This window comes from Clytia hemisphaerica, unplaced genomic scaffold (genome assembly GCF_902728285.1).
Source record: "Clytia hemisphaerica strain Z4C2 unplaced genomic scaffold, Clytia hemisphaerica genome assembly, whole genome shotgun sequence".
In the NCBI taxonomy this organism is placed as follows: domain Eukaryota; kingdom Metazoa; phylum Cnidaria; class Hydrozoa; order Leptothecata; family Clytiidae; genus Clytia; species Clytia hemisphaerica.
Window position 1 is genome coordinate 4,195,919 of NW_027104101.1, and position 16,031 is coordinate 4,211,949.

The 16,031-nt window shown below is 35.9% G+C and overlaps 2 protein-coding genes across 3 annotated transcripts in view; one reads left to right on the plus strand and one right to left on the minus strand.

Annotated features, from left to right (window-relative positions):
- LOC136813151 (telomerase protein component 1-like) overlaps window positions 1–16,031 on the plus strand; it is an 89,007-nt gene that overhangs the window by 52,148 nt on the left and 20,828 nt on the right. For both annotated transcript variants that reach the window (XM_067069682.1, XM_067069681.1), the window contains 11 exons: window positions 399–566; window positions 2,001–2,069; window positions 3,101–3,207; window positions 3,570–3,703; window positions 9,220–9,350; window positions 10,118–10,213; window positions 10,859–10,951; window positions 11,416–11,472; window positions 12,168–12,310; window positions 12,783–12,996; window positions 15,153–15,326. In XM_067069682.1, coding sequence (XP_066925783.1) covers window positions 420–566; window positions 2,001–2,069; window positions 3,101–3,207; window positions 3,570–3,703; window positions 9,220–9,350; window positions 10,118–10,213; window positions 10,859–10,951; window positions 11,416–11,472; window positions 12,168–12,310; window positions 12,783–12,996; window positions 15,153–15,326 — 1,365 coding nt within the window. In that variant the 5' untranslated portion in view covers window positions 399–419. The remainder of the gene's footprint in view (window positions 1–398; window positions 567–2,000; window positions 2,070–3,100; window positions 3,208–3,569; window positions 3,704–9,219; window positions 9,351–10,117; window positions 10,214–10,858; window positions 10,952–11,415; window positions 11,473–12,167; window positions 12,311–12,782; window positions 12,997–15,152; window positions 15,327–16,031) is intronic.
- LOC136813152 (homeobox-like protein HDP1) lies at window positions 7,000–8,220 on the minus strand. The gene has a single exon (XM_067069683.1). It carries the CDS (start codon window positions 8,203–8,205, stop codon window positions 7,048–7,050), a length of 1,158 nt encoding a protein of 385 aa, XP_066925784.1. The 5' UTR covers window positions 8,206–8,220; the 3' UTR covers window positions 7,000–7,047.

Consider the following 16,031-nt stretch of genomic DNA (forward strand, 5'->3'; position numbering starts at 1 on the left):
GTAAGGTGGTCACAGTAACCTTATATCAAATACACCTTTTCGACCGTAGTCGCGCGGTCGGGCGCGTGCCACTTAATTATTTAATTATCCCCCTAAACTCGATCCAATCCTTTTTTGACACATTTTTTTGTGCGAAAAAGGGACTGGGACAGTTTTAGTGGGATAAAGTGGACAAAAAATTCCCGCGCGGCAATTGGCGGCTACGGTCGAAAAGGCGTATTGTGATCGTTTTCTGCCCACCACGCTGAAGCTCTAGTCGCTAATGTAGAAAAGTTCATTCCCAAGGGACCAAAAATTTCTCCGATAAGGTATTACCAACGAAGATTGGTCCAAGGAAAAGGGGTTCTTGGGTTTCCTTATAAAAACTCAATTTGAATATTCTTACTTTATCTTTATAGCTGCCAGAGACGATTGAAGATATGTGGGCTATCGTGAAGAAGACATCAGAGAAAAATGCCATCAGAGTTGAACCGACAAAGAATAGAAAAGGTTGGAGGACTATCCGTATATTCGTCTCATCCACCTTTAAAGATTTCCACCACGAACGAGAAGTTCTTGTCAAAGAGGTATGCTTTATAGTCTTTCTTTTTTACCGCAAAGTTACTGCCCATAGGCCATTTCACAGTCGCAAAGCGTAATGGGTAATCAGGACAACTGCGCGCTAATGACGACTTACTATTGGTCAAAAGTTTTGAAATTTTTTGAAGATTTTCGCGTCTTGCCAACTGGAAGCCGTTGTGGAGGCGTATAATTAGTCCCGATTACCCATGATTCATTTCGACTATAAAATGGCCTATGCTGACCTTGTTATATCCACCATCTTTGATTAGTGGTATTCTAATAGTAGCACTACAAGAAACCATGACCAGAAAATAGACGACGAAAGTTTTGATGTTAAAAAATTCTATATTTCGTGTACATCTAACACATCTTTCAGGAGAAAATTCACTACTCGATGTGGGTTAATTCATAATTCAATGAAATTCTCCGTTCAAAAATATTTTCACCAACATTGTAGTAATGCTACCGTTCATAAGGTGCCACTTTCAAACATCACCGGTCAAGAATTTTTATTTAGCCAATATAGAGAAAGGTATGTACAAGGTATATAAAGCACTGTATAGAGCACTTTCTGTTATGTCTAGTCTAACATAAGAACTTAACTATTACCACTATTCAAGAATACTATGCTACGCCTTGATCCTAAGTTTATCTGCCCCCTTCCTCAGCTTATTTTAACAATGTATTATATATTTATAGGCTTAACCTTTTTAATTTTCATAACACTTAATAAATAACACAAATAAAGTTCAGTGGTTACTGCCCTTGTTTACCGAAAAGGGTGTGTCGATGGATTCGTATGATGCGTAAAATTGCCCGTACATTGGACTAAAATTTTAATTTAAAAAAGTTCTAAAAACTTTATCCAGAATATGCAAAAGACTAGTCTTTTTTACTGTATACCCAAATTTTCCCAGAAATATTTGCCTAGTGAAAGACATTTTTCTCCATTCATGTTTTCCACATCCTTACTTGCGAATATCCCTTCAAAGGGACAAAACATTACACTGGCATTTAATAGTCTTAAAATACACCTATAAATGCTTAACTGCGCGGTCGGCTTCTGAGAGTACTGGTAACGAATCTACAAGGAGATGACGTCAAAATTTGTTGTCGTTCAGAATGTTAAAGGTTTTATTTTTACCTAAGTGGCCTCGTTTCATATCAAACACATATTTCATATCAGGACAGTGTCTGCCTGTTGTTATATTATGCTGATATAAGCAAAAAATGTTTTTCTTTATTTGACCAATCTTGCTCCACATCCGTGTCAATCCAATGTGAAAAAGCTTGTGAATTAAATTTAATGAGTAAGCAAACGATGGCACTCTTTTTTTTAAACAAAACCTTTAATGCAATGACATTTTGACGTCATTCCTTCCTGGCAAACTCGAACCCAGTCTCACCACGCTAAGGTTTATTCCTTATTTTTGTTTTAGGTTTTTCCCGATCTTCGGTTATGGTGTGAACAAAGAAAATTACGGTTGGTGGAATGCGATCTCAGATGGGTAAGTGAGATACTTCATAATATTTGAACTTAACCATTGGTAGAAATTATCGTCGGATAAAAGGGACGAAAAAGTCACTTGGTGAATTTGTTTTTACCAACCATTACTTTTTTGTGATGAGTTCTTTAGTTACACACGTTTTTTATAAAAACACCCAAAACTTATTGAAGCCTTCGGGTGTTCTTAACTTTTTGAGTTTTAAGCCTAAAAATGTTCTTAACATATTCTTATTTTAGCTATATTCTAATCATTTTTGCCAACGTTCCTAAGATATTGGGTGTTTCAGAGTCCGCGAAGCCTTAAAATGTTCTTAACTTGTTCTTTACATTTTGGCCATCGAAGCATTATGTTCTTATATAGTTTGTTCTTATAAAAAGCATTTAAGGTACAGAGCTTAGTAGTTGAGAAATAATGATTGTAGTTTGCAATGTAGTGCCGTATTACGTAGGGTGGTAATACAAGGTTGCCCTGAGAAAAGATTTACTCTCTGTGGATATGGGTACATTTTTCACTATTGTTCTTTTATGGGAGTATTTTTTTCACTAATTGCTCTTGGATATGGGTACATTTCACTTTTGTGCTTGGATATGGGTATATTTCACTTTTGTGCTTGGATATGGGTATATTTCACTTTTGTGCTTGGATATGGGTATATTTCACTTTTGTGCTTGGATATGGGTATATTTCACTTTTGTGCTTGGATATGGGTATATTTCACTTTTATGCTTGGATATGGGTATATTTCACTTTTGTGCTTAGATATGGGTATATTTCACTTTTGTGCTTAGATATAGGTATATTTCACTTTTGTGCTTAGATATAGGTATATTTAACTTTTGTGCTTAGATATAGATATTTTTTGACTTTTGTGCTTGGATATGGGTATATTTCACTTTTGTGCTTGGATATGGGTATATTTCACTTTTGTGCTTGGATATGGGTATATTTCACTTTTGTGCTTGAATATGAGTATATTTCACTTTTGTGCTTGGATATGGGTATACTTATCACTTGTCATTACTTTTTTTTAGGGTGTGCCGAAAGATTCGACCACTGAAGAAACTATACGAATTTGTTTGAGTGAGTTAGACCGCTGCTACGATGATAATGTTGCGCCTTTCTTCGTTAATTTATCTGGGTAAGTGAGTAGTTAGTATTACAAAGTATCCAATCGGCCCTAATTTAGCGCCGGCTCTTATGACACCAGCGACAAAAAAATAACGCCAAAAGGGCTGGCGTAAAAAGGACCGATAAAGTACTCAGTTGGCAAACAATATTGTCCCAACAGCCATTTCAAATCCCGCTCGAAATTTTCGTGTTTTTAATTCTTAGCAAGCCCAGTGTATTTATTAGCATGAATATGTGGGCCAACCGAACTTTTAGACCGGCGAATTTTTTAAATTGTTTTTCTCGTGCCTTCGACCGGCGAAACTCGCCTGTTCGCCCTAAATAAGACCCTTATTGACAAACTGGTTTCTACATTGAATTTTTATTTGACAGGGAGCGCGCTGGTTGGATACCGAGCTTCGGAGATTTGACATTTAACTTGGCTGCACAATACGGCTGGGTGTACGGTCTCTCCGTCACGGAAATGGAAATTGTTCACGGCGCTTTCCGTAAACTCAATCCTAACGGTAAGTCGGCACAACAATGTCACTTCAACGTTCATTTAACGTTATATAGATGTCATGGACGTTGAATATACGTTGTTTTTGACGTTTTGTCATGTGTAGACATAGTTCGCTCCCCGGGGGGGGGGGGTGACACCTTCCCGAAAAAATGAAGAGGGGGATCAGAAATTTTCATGAAAAAAGGGGGGATAACAAGGAAGGGGGGGGGGCTTACATATATATTGTAGATTATTTTCAAGCGCAGTTATTGAATTTGGTCTTCATGAAAGGAAGTTTTCTGTTAGAGTAGTCTGAGTCAAAAAGAAGAAAGAAGTTTATTATTTCGCTTTCTCTCTCTAAAGATATTTTACATTATTATTATTATCAATTTATTTTCAGTTGGTAACAACGATAGGACCTAGTGTCCTAAATAGTTACAGCCGTGACTGTTTACTAATAAATTCCAACTTTCATAAAAATAGCTATTTACCACAATTTGCATAATGGACAAGTACAAAAATTATCTGGAAGCATTTTTAGCTTTCCCCTAAAAATATTAAATGTTGCAGAGCTTTTCACATCCTTCGGGAGACGATCCCAGATTAAAGAGCCGACAAAACTCAAAGATTGCAAACCGAACTTGACAGTGTTTGCTGGAGGTAGCATAAGCTGTTCTCCTCTTCTTAGATTGAAGCCAGAAGTTTTAATGGTAAAAAGTTTTGCTAGAAATAAGGGATTTTGTTTTTTCAAAGTTTTATAGATTTCTTCAAGGATTTTAAGAATGAATTTGATGTGAAAAGATGCTGTTTTAGATATAGTTAATAATTGAGATAAACTAGAGTCATGATCTTGATGAACTACAGCCAATGCTCTACGTTGAATTTTCTGAATTTGCTTATTGTTGTGTTTTACAAAATTCATCCAGATTAGTGGACAATAGTTAAAGTTTGAGAATATATAGGCGTGGCATAAAGCCTTCGCCGTTTTCAGAGAAAGAAAGGGGCGGATGCGTCTAAGTGCGCTGATTTTGTTTCCCGCATTTTGGCATTTCAATTCAACGTGAGAGCTAAAGCGTAGTTTGTCATCAATAAATATACCTAATAGTTTAACCTGATTTTTGACTTTAACTTTGATATTACCTATAGTAAAAATATGTATAGGTTCGAATCTACCGAGAAACATAACTTGAAACTTGCCAGGGTTAGCAACAAGCCCATTGATCTTAAACCAGTGTAAAATATCTTGAATCTCGATATTAAGTTTCAAAATAACTTCAGCAAGGGTTTGTGCGATTGCAAAGAGGGTGTTGTCATCGGCAAAGTTACAAAGTTCAACCTCGCGGGTAGAGAGTAAAAGATCGTTTAAAAATATGTTAAAAAGAATTGGGCCTAAAATGGATCCCTGAGGAACACCCATACTAATAGATAAAAAACTACTTAAACTATTTCCAATTTTAACTCTATGTTGGCGATTTGTCAAATAATCATATAAAAATAATAGACTATTATGGTTTACACCATATGCTGCTAGCTTTGCGATAAGTAAATCAGGGGGTAGACAATCATAAGCTTTAGATAAATCCATGAGTACAGTACCCACAATATTTGAATCGTCAAGTGCCCTTTGCCAGAGATGTAATAATCGCAATATAGCATGCTGTGTACTGTGCCCTTTTCTGAAGCCACACAGTAACTCTGAGAAGCAGTTTTCTAGAAAAGGATTTAACTGTTGGGCAATGATTTTTTCAAATACTTTGGATACTGTAGGAAGTATGCTAATAGGTCTGTAGTTTTTAACACTCGTTGGATCGCCTTCTTTGAAGACTGGGGTTATTGTGGCCCGCTTTAAGCGTTCAGGAAAAAGTGCTTGGTTAAGACAAGAGTTAAAGCAGTTCTTGAGTACAAAAGAACAGATATTAGCAGACTTTTGGAGGAGTTTTGAGCTTACATCCCCAGATGTAGATTTATTACAATTTAATGACATAATCAATTCATGGACAGTTTCAGTGTCAGTATTTGTAAATTCAAAGGAATTATCACCAAAAATGTTTCTGATTTTTATGATACTAGGATGGTCTAAATATCTTGCAATAGCATTGAGCACCGGATCACCAATGACCTGCTCAGTGTATTGCGGCCATTCGTAAATATCCAGTGTCTTGGTTATGCCATTAAAGTAATTATTGAAAAGTTGAGCAGTAGTAATATCACTATTTACAATTTCATCTTTATCAACTAAGATAATCTTTTCCGAAACGGTATGCTTATCTGAAAAAAAGGGTTTGCATATTTCCCAAAAGTTTTGTCCAGAATTTCCGGGATTTGAGGCAACCGTTTTGAAATAGTTTTTCTTAATTTTTCGATTCAAGCTACAAACATAGTTTCGCTGTTTATGATAGGTACGCATATCTGAAAAACTGTTGGATCGATGATAGATGTTACGAAGTCTGGACCTTTCCATGATGGCTTTTCGAAGGGTCCTGTTTATGTGGGGCTTTTCATTCCCACGAATTATCCTTGTTTTTCGAGGTGCATGCCTATCTAAAACATCTACGAATTTGTTCTCAAAATCATCAATTTCATTGATATTTGATGATGTCATTTGTAAAGATAGATCTGTCAAAAAATTATTTTCGACAAAATCATTATAGCATCGATAATTTGCTTTACGCGGTGGTAATCTAGTATATCTACTTTTGAGCTGGGTGTATATTAAGTGGTGAAAATCACTAAGACCGGTGTCCCAGGTACCTGTCTTCTGCAACCCATATTTTTGGTTCGAAAGTATTAAATCAATGCAACTTCCTTCAAATTTTTTGAAGCAAGTTTTTGTTTTAATGTGACAATATAATGAATTTTCTTCCAGAAAGTTATTTAAGATTGGGTTTGTTGGTTCGCAGTTGAAGTCACCAATCAACATACATCGCTCAAAATTGGAATAAAAGTCTAATAAATCAGATAATAATTGGAAAAAAGATTCTAGCTTCTGTGAGTGATGTCTGTATAAAAACAAAATTAGCCACTTGTGAGATTTAAGGCGTAACTCAACAGGAATAAGCTGGATATCCTTAGGTAAGCTGAAGTCTCTAAGAAAACGTGAGGAAATTCCATTACGAACGTAGACAATTAAACCTCCACTCGTAGATGAAATATCCAATCTATATGGTGGCTTGTACCCCTTTCGGACAAGCTGTGATTTTGGAAAAGAAGAATTTAGTTTGGACTCAGCTATGCATAGAATATCATACTTATCTCCTACGACTGAATTCAGCCCTTCCATCTTATTTTTCAGAGAGTTAATATTTAAATAAGCCAGATGTTTTTACTTTTCTGATTTAATTTTTCTTTATGAGAGTTGGAACTAGAATGTCAATTTGTAGTTACCATTTTGAAATTTTTGGCCAGAGTAGCAGTTCCTTTAGCATTCAAGTGCAGCTTGCTCCGGTTAAGATGAAATTTTCCAATATTTGAGTTGTCGATGTACCCAATGTTTCGTTCTTCACACTTTGCTTTCAGTTGATCATTGATCAATCCAATCCTATCTTTGAAATTATCATCTCGATAAGTTAGAGAGGATATAACAACCGGTATTTCATTCGAGTTATAGCAGTGTAAAGCAAGCTTCACAATATTGTCTACAATTTCATCATTGTTAGAAGTTTTCTTCAAATCATTTGTTCCCACGTGGATCACAAGTTGGTCGGGTTTCATTTCTAAAGTCGGTTTTGAATAGTCGTACATTTGTGTTGTAGTTGCTCCAGAAAAAGATTTAACAACAACATTTTCCTTTGGTGTAGAAAGTAAATGTCCTTTTACCTCTTTTAAAATCGAGTCTCCAATAATCGCGACATATCTTCTGCTCTCTGTTTTACCTCTATTCCTTTTTCTCTTCTTTCTCTCTGTGATGTTTTCAGAGTTTGCTACATTAGATTCTCTCTCATCAGAAGACTCATTAATTTTGTCATTAACTTGCAAAGGATTGAATCTGTTTTCCAAAGTGATAGCTTCCCCATCTTTTGTTTGCACGTTTTTACTTGTTCTCTTGGGAATTTGAAAAAACTCATTAGCTTGTTCAAGATTATTGTTTTTAGATTGATTTGTAGGTAGAAAAGTGTTTTTACGTGTGATCTCTTTGTTAGAGTTTGACACAGAGTTCTGATTTTGTCCTTTTCCTTGTAAAAAAGTGCAACGATTTGTTTGAATAAGAGACTCAATGATAGTGTTCTTGTGTCGAATTTCCTCCTCTAAGAAAATAATGTGCCCTTCCAATGTTGAAATGAATTTGTCCTTATAGTCACCTACTGTAGCTAAATTTCTTTCGAAGCTGTCATTGAATGAGTACCTTGTATTTCTTGGTCTTGTTTGTCTTTCTTTATTTAATTCTTCACGTATGTTTCTCAGGTCTGTCTTGATTTTCTGTTGCTCCCCTTCCTGTACTTTTCTGTCAATATATTGAAATACATCCTCATGTTCATCCTCATGTTCTTGCTGTGACTTTGTATTTTGAACGCCTTCATTTTCTGCCATTATGACACGTGTGTACTGTGGTACTTTGACTCAAATTTGGAGTTATGGTGTTTCTTTTTATTTATTTTTATTTCCTAATAAAATCTTGTAGTCAAAATCAGGAGTGATTGGTCATTTTTTTTGGTCATTGGTCATTAATTTTTTAATCAATGATACCAATAATACCAATGCACCAACAATACATATATTCATTAGCTATTTTTGTCCAAAATCCTTGGGGATAGGCATTTTTAAAGGTTCATCTAACGTAATATGGATGTTCTGGACGTTAGATGAACGTTACTTTGACGTTTGCATCGAGACGTGACTCCTTTAATGCAGGAAAATCTATTTTCTACTCTAAAATATTTGACTCAGAATTTCACATATTGTAAGACACCATATGGATGTTAATGGACCTTTACGCCTAACGAAGTCTCTTATGTAAAGGCTTGTAATTTAAGTTATGTCATATATATATGTTATGTCACATACACGTCTTTTTTTGTAAGACCTACCACAATTTTTGAAGTCTTCGCTTCGGATGTTTTTTTTTTAAATTTAAGGCTGGACTTAGAAAAATGTTGGTTTCTAAACTTACCGACCTAAAAACTTTTATTGCTATTTCGATGAAGAGAATTTTACAAAATATTCCACGAATGACCAAAATTAAAAAAATTTCTGACCGACCCACCCACTTTCAAAATCTAGGGTCAGTTGACGGCAAACCAAGAATTTTTTCAAGTCCAGCCTAACCTAAAAATGTTCTTACATTGTTTTTATTTTCACCATATTGTAAGTGTATTCCTCAGAAATTGGCTGTTCAAGAGTCTACAAAAAAAATAGAATTAAAACTTTTTAAACTTTTCTTAACATTTTGGCCATCATCGAAGCCCATAAGGCTTCTTATATAGTGTGTGAAAACGATGATTCAAATTGACGAATTTCTTGTGAGCGCTTATGAAATGGAGACCGCCCTCATAGAAACGCTCACCGCCCATTTTTTTTAACTATTTGTTTTTGTTCTCGCTTCAGCATTATTCTTAATACGTGATTGTTCATTCAACAATATTCCGGATGAAGCCAAAACGGATTTCCTCGATTCAGGATTTCAAAATGTGGAAAAGTTGAAAATGTTGAAACAAATGATCCTTGATAAATTCCCGGTAAGTATTATTTTCTAGAAAGTACATTTGAATTCTGTGACGGAATCAGGTAGCCGTAGCACAAAGGTAGACGTTCGGCTACAGTGCACAAGGCAGTGGGCTCGACGTCTAGCTGACTCATAGCATAGAACATTCTTTGCCTCAGTTTTCAGAACTAGCTGAGTGAAAAATCAATCTTTTAACATTTTTTTTTTCATTTTTTTCCAAATGAAGAATTATCTGTTTGCCTTCTTTGTAATTAATTTTTAATTCCCTATAGATGGATAGATTTTCAGTCAAATTATTGTAAAAAATATTTTTTCTACGCTTTCATTCAACTTAATAAAGATAAACCTTCGAAACGTCGCATACCTTATCGGGGAAAACTTCGTCGGGGAAAAGTGACGAAATTTTGGACAAGTGACGAATATTTTCCCCGACGAAAATTTTCCCCGGCCTCAGTGCGTTTAAACTAACAGCAAGTGACGAATTTTTCCCCGACGAAAATTTTCACCTACGAAAATTTTCCCCGACGAAGTTTTCCCCGATAAGGTACACAACTGTATTTTTTAATGTTTACATAAACAAAAGAAAGAAAAACATTTTCGTCAACCTCGTTCCCATTCGTATTTTGATGCTTACTGATAGCACTAGATAATTATATTCTCTGGCGTTAATCAGTAATGTGAATAAAGCCTGGGATACACGGGGACGAGGCGGCTATTCTCCCAATCCTGCACCGTGCGAGGACAAAATTTCAAAACTTATTTTTTCATTTGTATGTTTAGGACTCGAACGTCATCAAGTACAGTGCAGATACAGATTACAAAAATGAAAAAGTGGTCATCTCAAATCTGAGTGGAAACACTGCATTCACTAAAAAGGTATTTGAAATTTGAATTCCATTTTTTTAATCTACTAAACAGTGACAAACCTAGACTGACAAACTAGTCTGTTGATTAATTATGTCAGAGGGCGGGAACATAAAGGCGGCGGGCGTTTGCTAAAATAGGAGCTGTGTAGGAGAAGGAGCAAAAGTTTGTGAGAGAGTGCTTTCAGCCCTTGCCGCCGACAAAATTTATTTCTACGCTTACCTAACTCCTACACTCCCTTTTCCCGCGTGATACCGTTCCAGCCCGACTGGCGTGCCAGTCTATGACAAACCAAGAGCAACCGCTACGCCGCTCCTTTTATTAAACTCGTTAATTAATTTCGAAGAACATCGATTGAAAGCACGCCATTGGCTCCCTTAACCTTTTTTCTATAGTTTGTTCTAATATAGTTGACGATGTTTAAGGGGAATTGGATTTTCATCGAAAAAAGGAGCATAAAACTATTGAGTCCCCTTAACCTTTTTTCTATAGTTTGATCTCATACAGTCGACGATGTTCAAGGGGAATTGGATTTTCATCGAAAAAAGGAGCATAAAGAAAAGTAGAAAAGTAGAGCGTCGTTTATGACTCTAAGAAGTAAATTTAAACAAGCGCAAAGTAAACTAGACTATATATTTAATCTTATTTAATCTCCAGGTTTACGATTTCTTCCAAGAGCGTATCGAAGAACTCTATCCATTGGATCCAAGTCCTGAAGATCCTTTACAAGTACAACGAGATGCTCACGAAGTAAGTCATTACCGGACTAGAGCTGTTATAATACCCATCTAATAAGTTATATGGGTGTTATATGATAATATGATAATTGTTACGGGATAATATCGGTTTGTATAAACTACAATTTCTCCGTTGCATTATTTTTTGCTTATTTTCTACTATATCTAAATTTGTCGTATGGCATTACGTTATCTTAGGTGAAAATAAAAAAAAATTAGTGTTTCCGGAAACCGGCCGGGTGAAATAAAAAATCATATATAATTGTATAAAATCAAGTTTTGTTCGTTAAAAATAGCAACACCAAAAATTTTCCCGGCCGGCCGCATGAGAGCTTTTTTCCTTCACCCGCATTCCGGAAACACTACATTTTTCGCCTTACGTTATCGTTCATCTGTGTACGATACGACGTTATTTGGACTTTTTGTGCGAAAAAGAATTAACTTAAATAACCTTTTTTCTTGTTTTTTTCTTTCTAGACCTTTTTAGATAGCCGTTCGTCCTGTGTTCTTGGAAGGGATAAACTCATAGAGCAGGTAAGCCATCTTTTATTTAATATTTTGAATTATTTAAAGTCAAACGTAGACTGGAGTTGTTTATAATGCGTGTAATACAGTAGTATAGGCGTTATATGATAATACGATTATTGTTACGGGATTTTGTTCCCTTCATTACTTTCTGCTTTATTTCTACTATGTCTGAATTAGTCGTCTAGCTTGCTCGACTAAGTCAAACATAACTGGAAAACCTCTAAAAAGTTCTTCCATCTCAGACAGATTTCTGTCTCAATGACAAGTATAACTATAAGAATAGGATTTTTCATAATTCACCAAATTTCAAGAATATGTGCTAAATTTAACTTCTAATTTGCGTAATATATGGAGAAGGGTTTAGACAAGATGGCTCGGAGACGTATTGTGTAAGTTTGGCCTCGAATATTGTCTAGCCTTATATAAGTTTAAGTTTTGGGGTAAGATTTTTCTGTGTGAAATCCACTTTCCGTCTCATTACCGTATGACATTAACCTTGCTTTGACCATTGGTAGATGACTTTAAATCAACGGAACTCCTCTGAATTCATGATATTCATGACGTAATGTTTTCTACGGAAAGACCCCGGTTTTTGCTATTAGTAGCAACTTTAAAACTTGTATAAAATTTGCCACTACTGGCATCAACCAATGGTCAAAGCAAGGTTTTCCGTGAATTCATATCATGTTTCTTTCTCCTAGATTAACAGTTACGTGAGCGGGCCACCCACCGAATCACCGCTGTTGGTGATCGGGACAGCGGGAGCAGGAAAAAGTGCGTTGATGGCCAAATGTACTGCAGATACTGTCAACATGATTAAAGATGGAACTATGACTCCACCAAGGTATGGTTGGGAAACATTTTTCCAACGTACAAACAGTTTTTTAATCAGTTCTATCCTTAAAGGCCGATCTCGCTTAAGTAAGTAAGTAAGTCTTGCGACCGCAGTCGAGGCCGACCCGAAGGCTCCCTTTTCTCTCGATGTCTACCTGAAGGTAGGGGAGGTTGCCACTCCTTTCCCTGGATTTATCCACTCCGATCTCGCTTAAAAAAGTTGATCGATCTTCTAGTGCAATTGCAGTCTCAAAATGATGGAAGGAACTGCAATTGACGCTCTCCAATTCGATTTTAAAGAGATTTTGATTTTGCATCGAATAAGAATAAGGGAGCGTATCGAAAAGTAGAACTTCGAATTAGAGAGCGTCAACCGTATGAATATTTTAAGTGCTTGGGGTGAGGCTCGTTAATTTAGGTCTTAATTCACATCTTAGATATCGTCATGTTTAATGATAGCTCCTCTTTTGTTCATTATTCAGGGGCCACAAAGACTGGAAAGTGTTTTTTCATTTCGTTGGTGCGACTCCAGGCTCGACAGATCTAGCCTTTTTTCTTCAAAGACTGACCAAAGAAGTGAAACCAGACATGAAGGATATCGCAAGTGACTTGGAAACATTGATTCAATTGAGCAATAGTTTGCTGTCCAACCAAAATACTGAACCAGTTGTCCTATTTATTGATGCTGTCAACCAGGTTTGTCATTCATACCACACTTTAAATAATTAGGATCAATTTCCCTTTATTCGAATCTCTATTACTTTACACTTTCTATAATTAGAACGTATTTTGAGGACAGCGAATGACTGAAGCGATTTGAAATAACCCGGTAAAAGTGCTTATTTACCGTCGTGCTCAGTCAATCAGGATCTAGACAATCTGAAACTAATGGTTGCCATCGTACATATAAAGAACACAGATAAAAAAAACGTATAGGCCTGCTATTGCCTGTACCCCGGGGGACACTGATCTTAACAGCCGACGGGGACGTGCCGCTGGAGTTTGAAAAGTGGAGCCTGTCAGATATGAATGTTTGGTAAATTTTGGACCTTGTCGGAAGGAAAAGAAAACAATTTCCCATTTTCACCCTGAAAATGGCAAAAAAACGAAATAGATTGACAGACAAAAGATTGAAAGATTTTCTAATTTCCACCCTGAAAGGTGGCCGAAATAATTATAAGTAGATGAAAAATATAAAATTTTTCTAATATCCACCCTATAAAAGCTTCAAAAAATACCAACAATTGACCCTGTCAGATACATATTTTGGAAATTAGTAAATTTAGGACCCTGTCAGATATCTTCAGAGCCTAAAAAAGGGACCCTGACCAGCGGCACGTCCCCGTTCCAAATTTCGCCTTGAGTGCCTCCAAAGGGCCTGTACCAAACGAGTAATGCTTCTTTTTCGACACTTCCCCCAACAAAGTGAAAACTTCGCGTGTTGAATAAATATAGGCTAGGACTCTTCAAAATCAAAAGCAGTTATAGCCTTTGAGGTTACGGCTTCCAGATATTAGAAAATTGTTATACATTTGAGTATCTCCTACTCAAATGCACATTGGGGAACTAAAATTTGTTCGAGTTATGGTAAATTCGAGTTATAGAGAGTTGTAAAGGTCTGTTACCTAAAGGGGCAGAAATATTTTTCGAGTAAAGAAGTTATTTGAGTAATAGGAAGTTTTTATTACCCTATCGACCCTAGAGTTTGAGCAACCATTTTTGTTATACGGACAGCCCCTATTTTGAACAAGAAATCAAATGCATTAAATAAAATTGAAATTGTCTTACCCTTATTTGGCAAAAAAACATGTTTTTCAATTAGATTAATGAAACAATCTGGTCAATCTGGTGACAGAAAGTGACAGAAAAGATTTTACAAGTGAAAAATAAGATGTTTTGTTATGAAAGATGTATAAGAGCAAAGACTTATAACCAAAACTGTTTTGGTTATAAGTACACTTTTTTCTGACATTTCCAACTCACAAAAAATGACAGATGACAGTCAAAGATTTTCACATCAGATTTCTTAATTTTTATCGAGGCGTTTTTTCCTTTCTTGAACTGAATAGCTTTCAGTTGAAATTATTTTTCTATCAAAAAAATGAGAATTAACAGAATTTTTTTAACCATTCTCTCTAAAAGCTGACCGTATTTAAAAACTATGCCCTGCCGTACCGTTTTTTTTTCTGTAAGAAAGGCGAGGCCAAAAAGCTCTCAAATCAAGAAATTAGGCCCTTGAAACGAAAAGTTGGCAAATGTCAATAGTTCTTTAGTTCATGAATTAGGCAAACTTAAAGACATTTAACTGAATGCAAAAATAGTTGAACATAGCAAATTTTAATAATTACAAATTTTATGTCCTTAAAAAATTCTTTATATTTTTTGTCGGGGTGCCACTTTTTTGGTATTTTATTTATCGTTTGGGCTCAGACCTCAAATATTTTTTTTCATATTTGCGTGATTATCATTTGTTTGGATTTTTTCAACCATTTCGTTAAGATTATTTTAGATTAATTATTTTTGTAATTCCCTGTAAGACAATTTTGTTGTTTTTCCTATGAGTTGGAACTTTCTGTTCTCTTTCAGTTATTTTCAAAGATTTCCTAATTCCCTGCTTAAGTTATAATATCCGCCACCTTGCGCGGATAATTTTCCTCCGCACTCAACTTTTCGTCACGCAGGGGGTACATGTTTGAAGCTCCCTTACTTTAGTGAAAAAAACTTTCGCCGTTTTGCCTGCCTCTCTTTGCGAGGTTTAATGCCAAACATGAAATTAAAAACGCGAAATTATTTTTTGCTCGCGAACAATTAAAACTTTTCTGAAGACTTTATCTTCTTTTTCACTTCTATAGGTTGATGAAGATAAACAAAATTTTCTTCGCCGTTGGCTGCCAGAAAAGCTATCCCCCAACGTCCGCGTAGTGATTTCAACTATTGAAGGAACGCCCAGTCATCAGATGTTACGGGCGTCCCGCCCATCTCCTCGTGAAATTGTTTGCGGTCCACTGGATACAAGCTCTAGAAAGGTTTGATTTTTTTTAGGTTCCTTATTTTTTAATTGTTCTGAATTAGTTGTCTAAAAGCCGGTCTCCACTTGCGCGCACTGCGATCGCACTTTATCTGGCAAAGCTTCCACGCCTTTGGTCAAAAGAAAAATGAAGCGACTGCATTAGCGCGATCTGATGTAACGGTTGAAAAAAGTTGAAATGTGCTCAACTTTTTTTTCAAGCGTGCGCTACATTTTCATGACGTAATCTTTTTTCCAAGCAAAAAGGATTGAAGCCAAACGGTGCGATCGCAGTGCGCGTAAGTGGAGACCAGCCTTAACATATTAAAGTAGGCCTTTAGGTGCCGTTCCAAGTGTTTAACAAAAAAAAACGAATAAAAGCAACGGAAGGAGCCTGAACTGTTTCTCCGGGAACTTAAGGGCTCTGGTCATAGTGAAAAATCAATTTCAGAATTTGAAAATAAAACCTTATGTTTTCGCTTCTTTGACATGTTTAGGAACAAACTGCTTTTGGAAAAATGAATTTAAGTAATTACATCATGAGTAATTAAGGAATAAGTGTGACATGGACCTTAATAAAACGTCATATCGACGCTATTCATATACTTTTCACAAAAAAGCCTAATATCCTTGGGGAAATCATTTTATTATTTCAAACTTTTTTTAAGTTAAAGGGACCCTCCGGCACTTTTTAAAGTTTATCTCGTGTCACTCCTAACATAAA

Coding starts and splice junctions, on each gene's coding strand:
- LOC136813152 (XM_067069683.1), bottom strand. CDS start 8,205: ATGGCAGAAAATGAAGGCGTTCAAAATACAAAGTCACAGCAAGAACAT.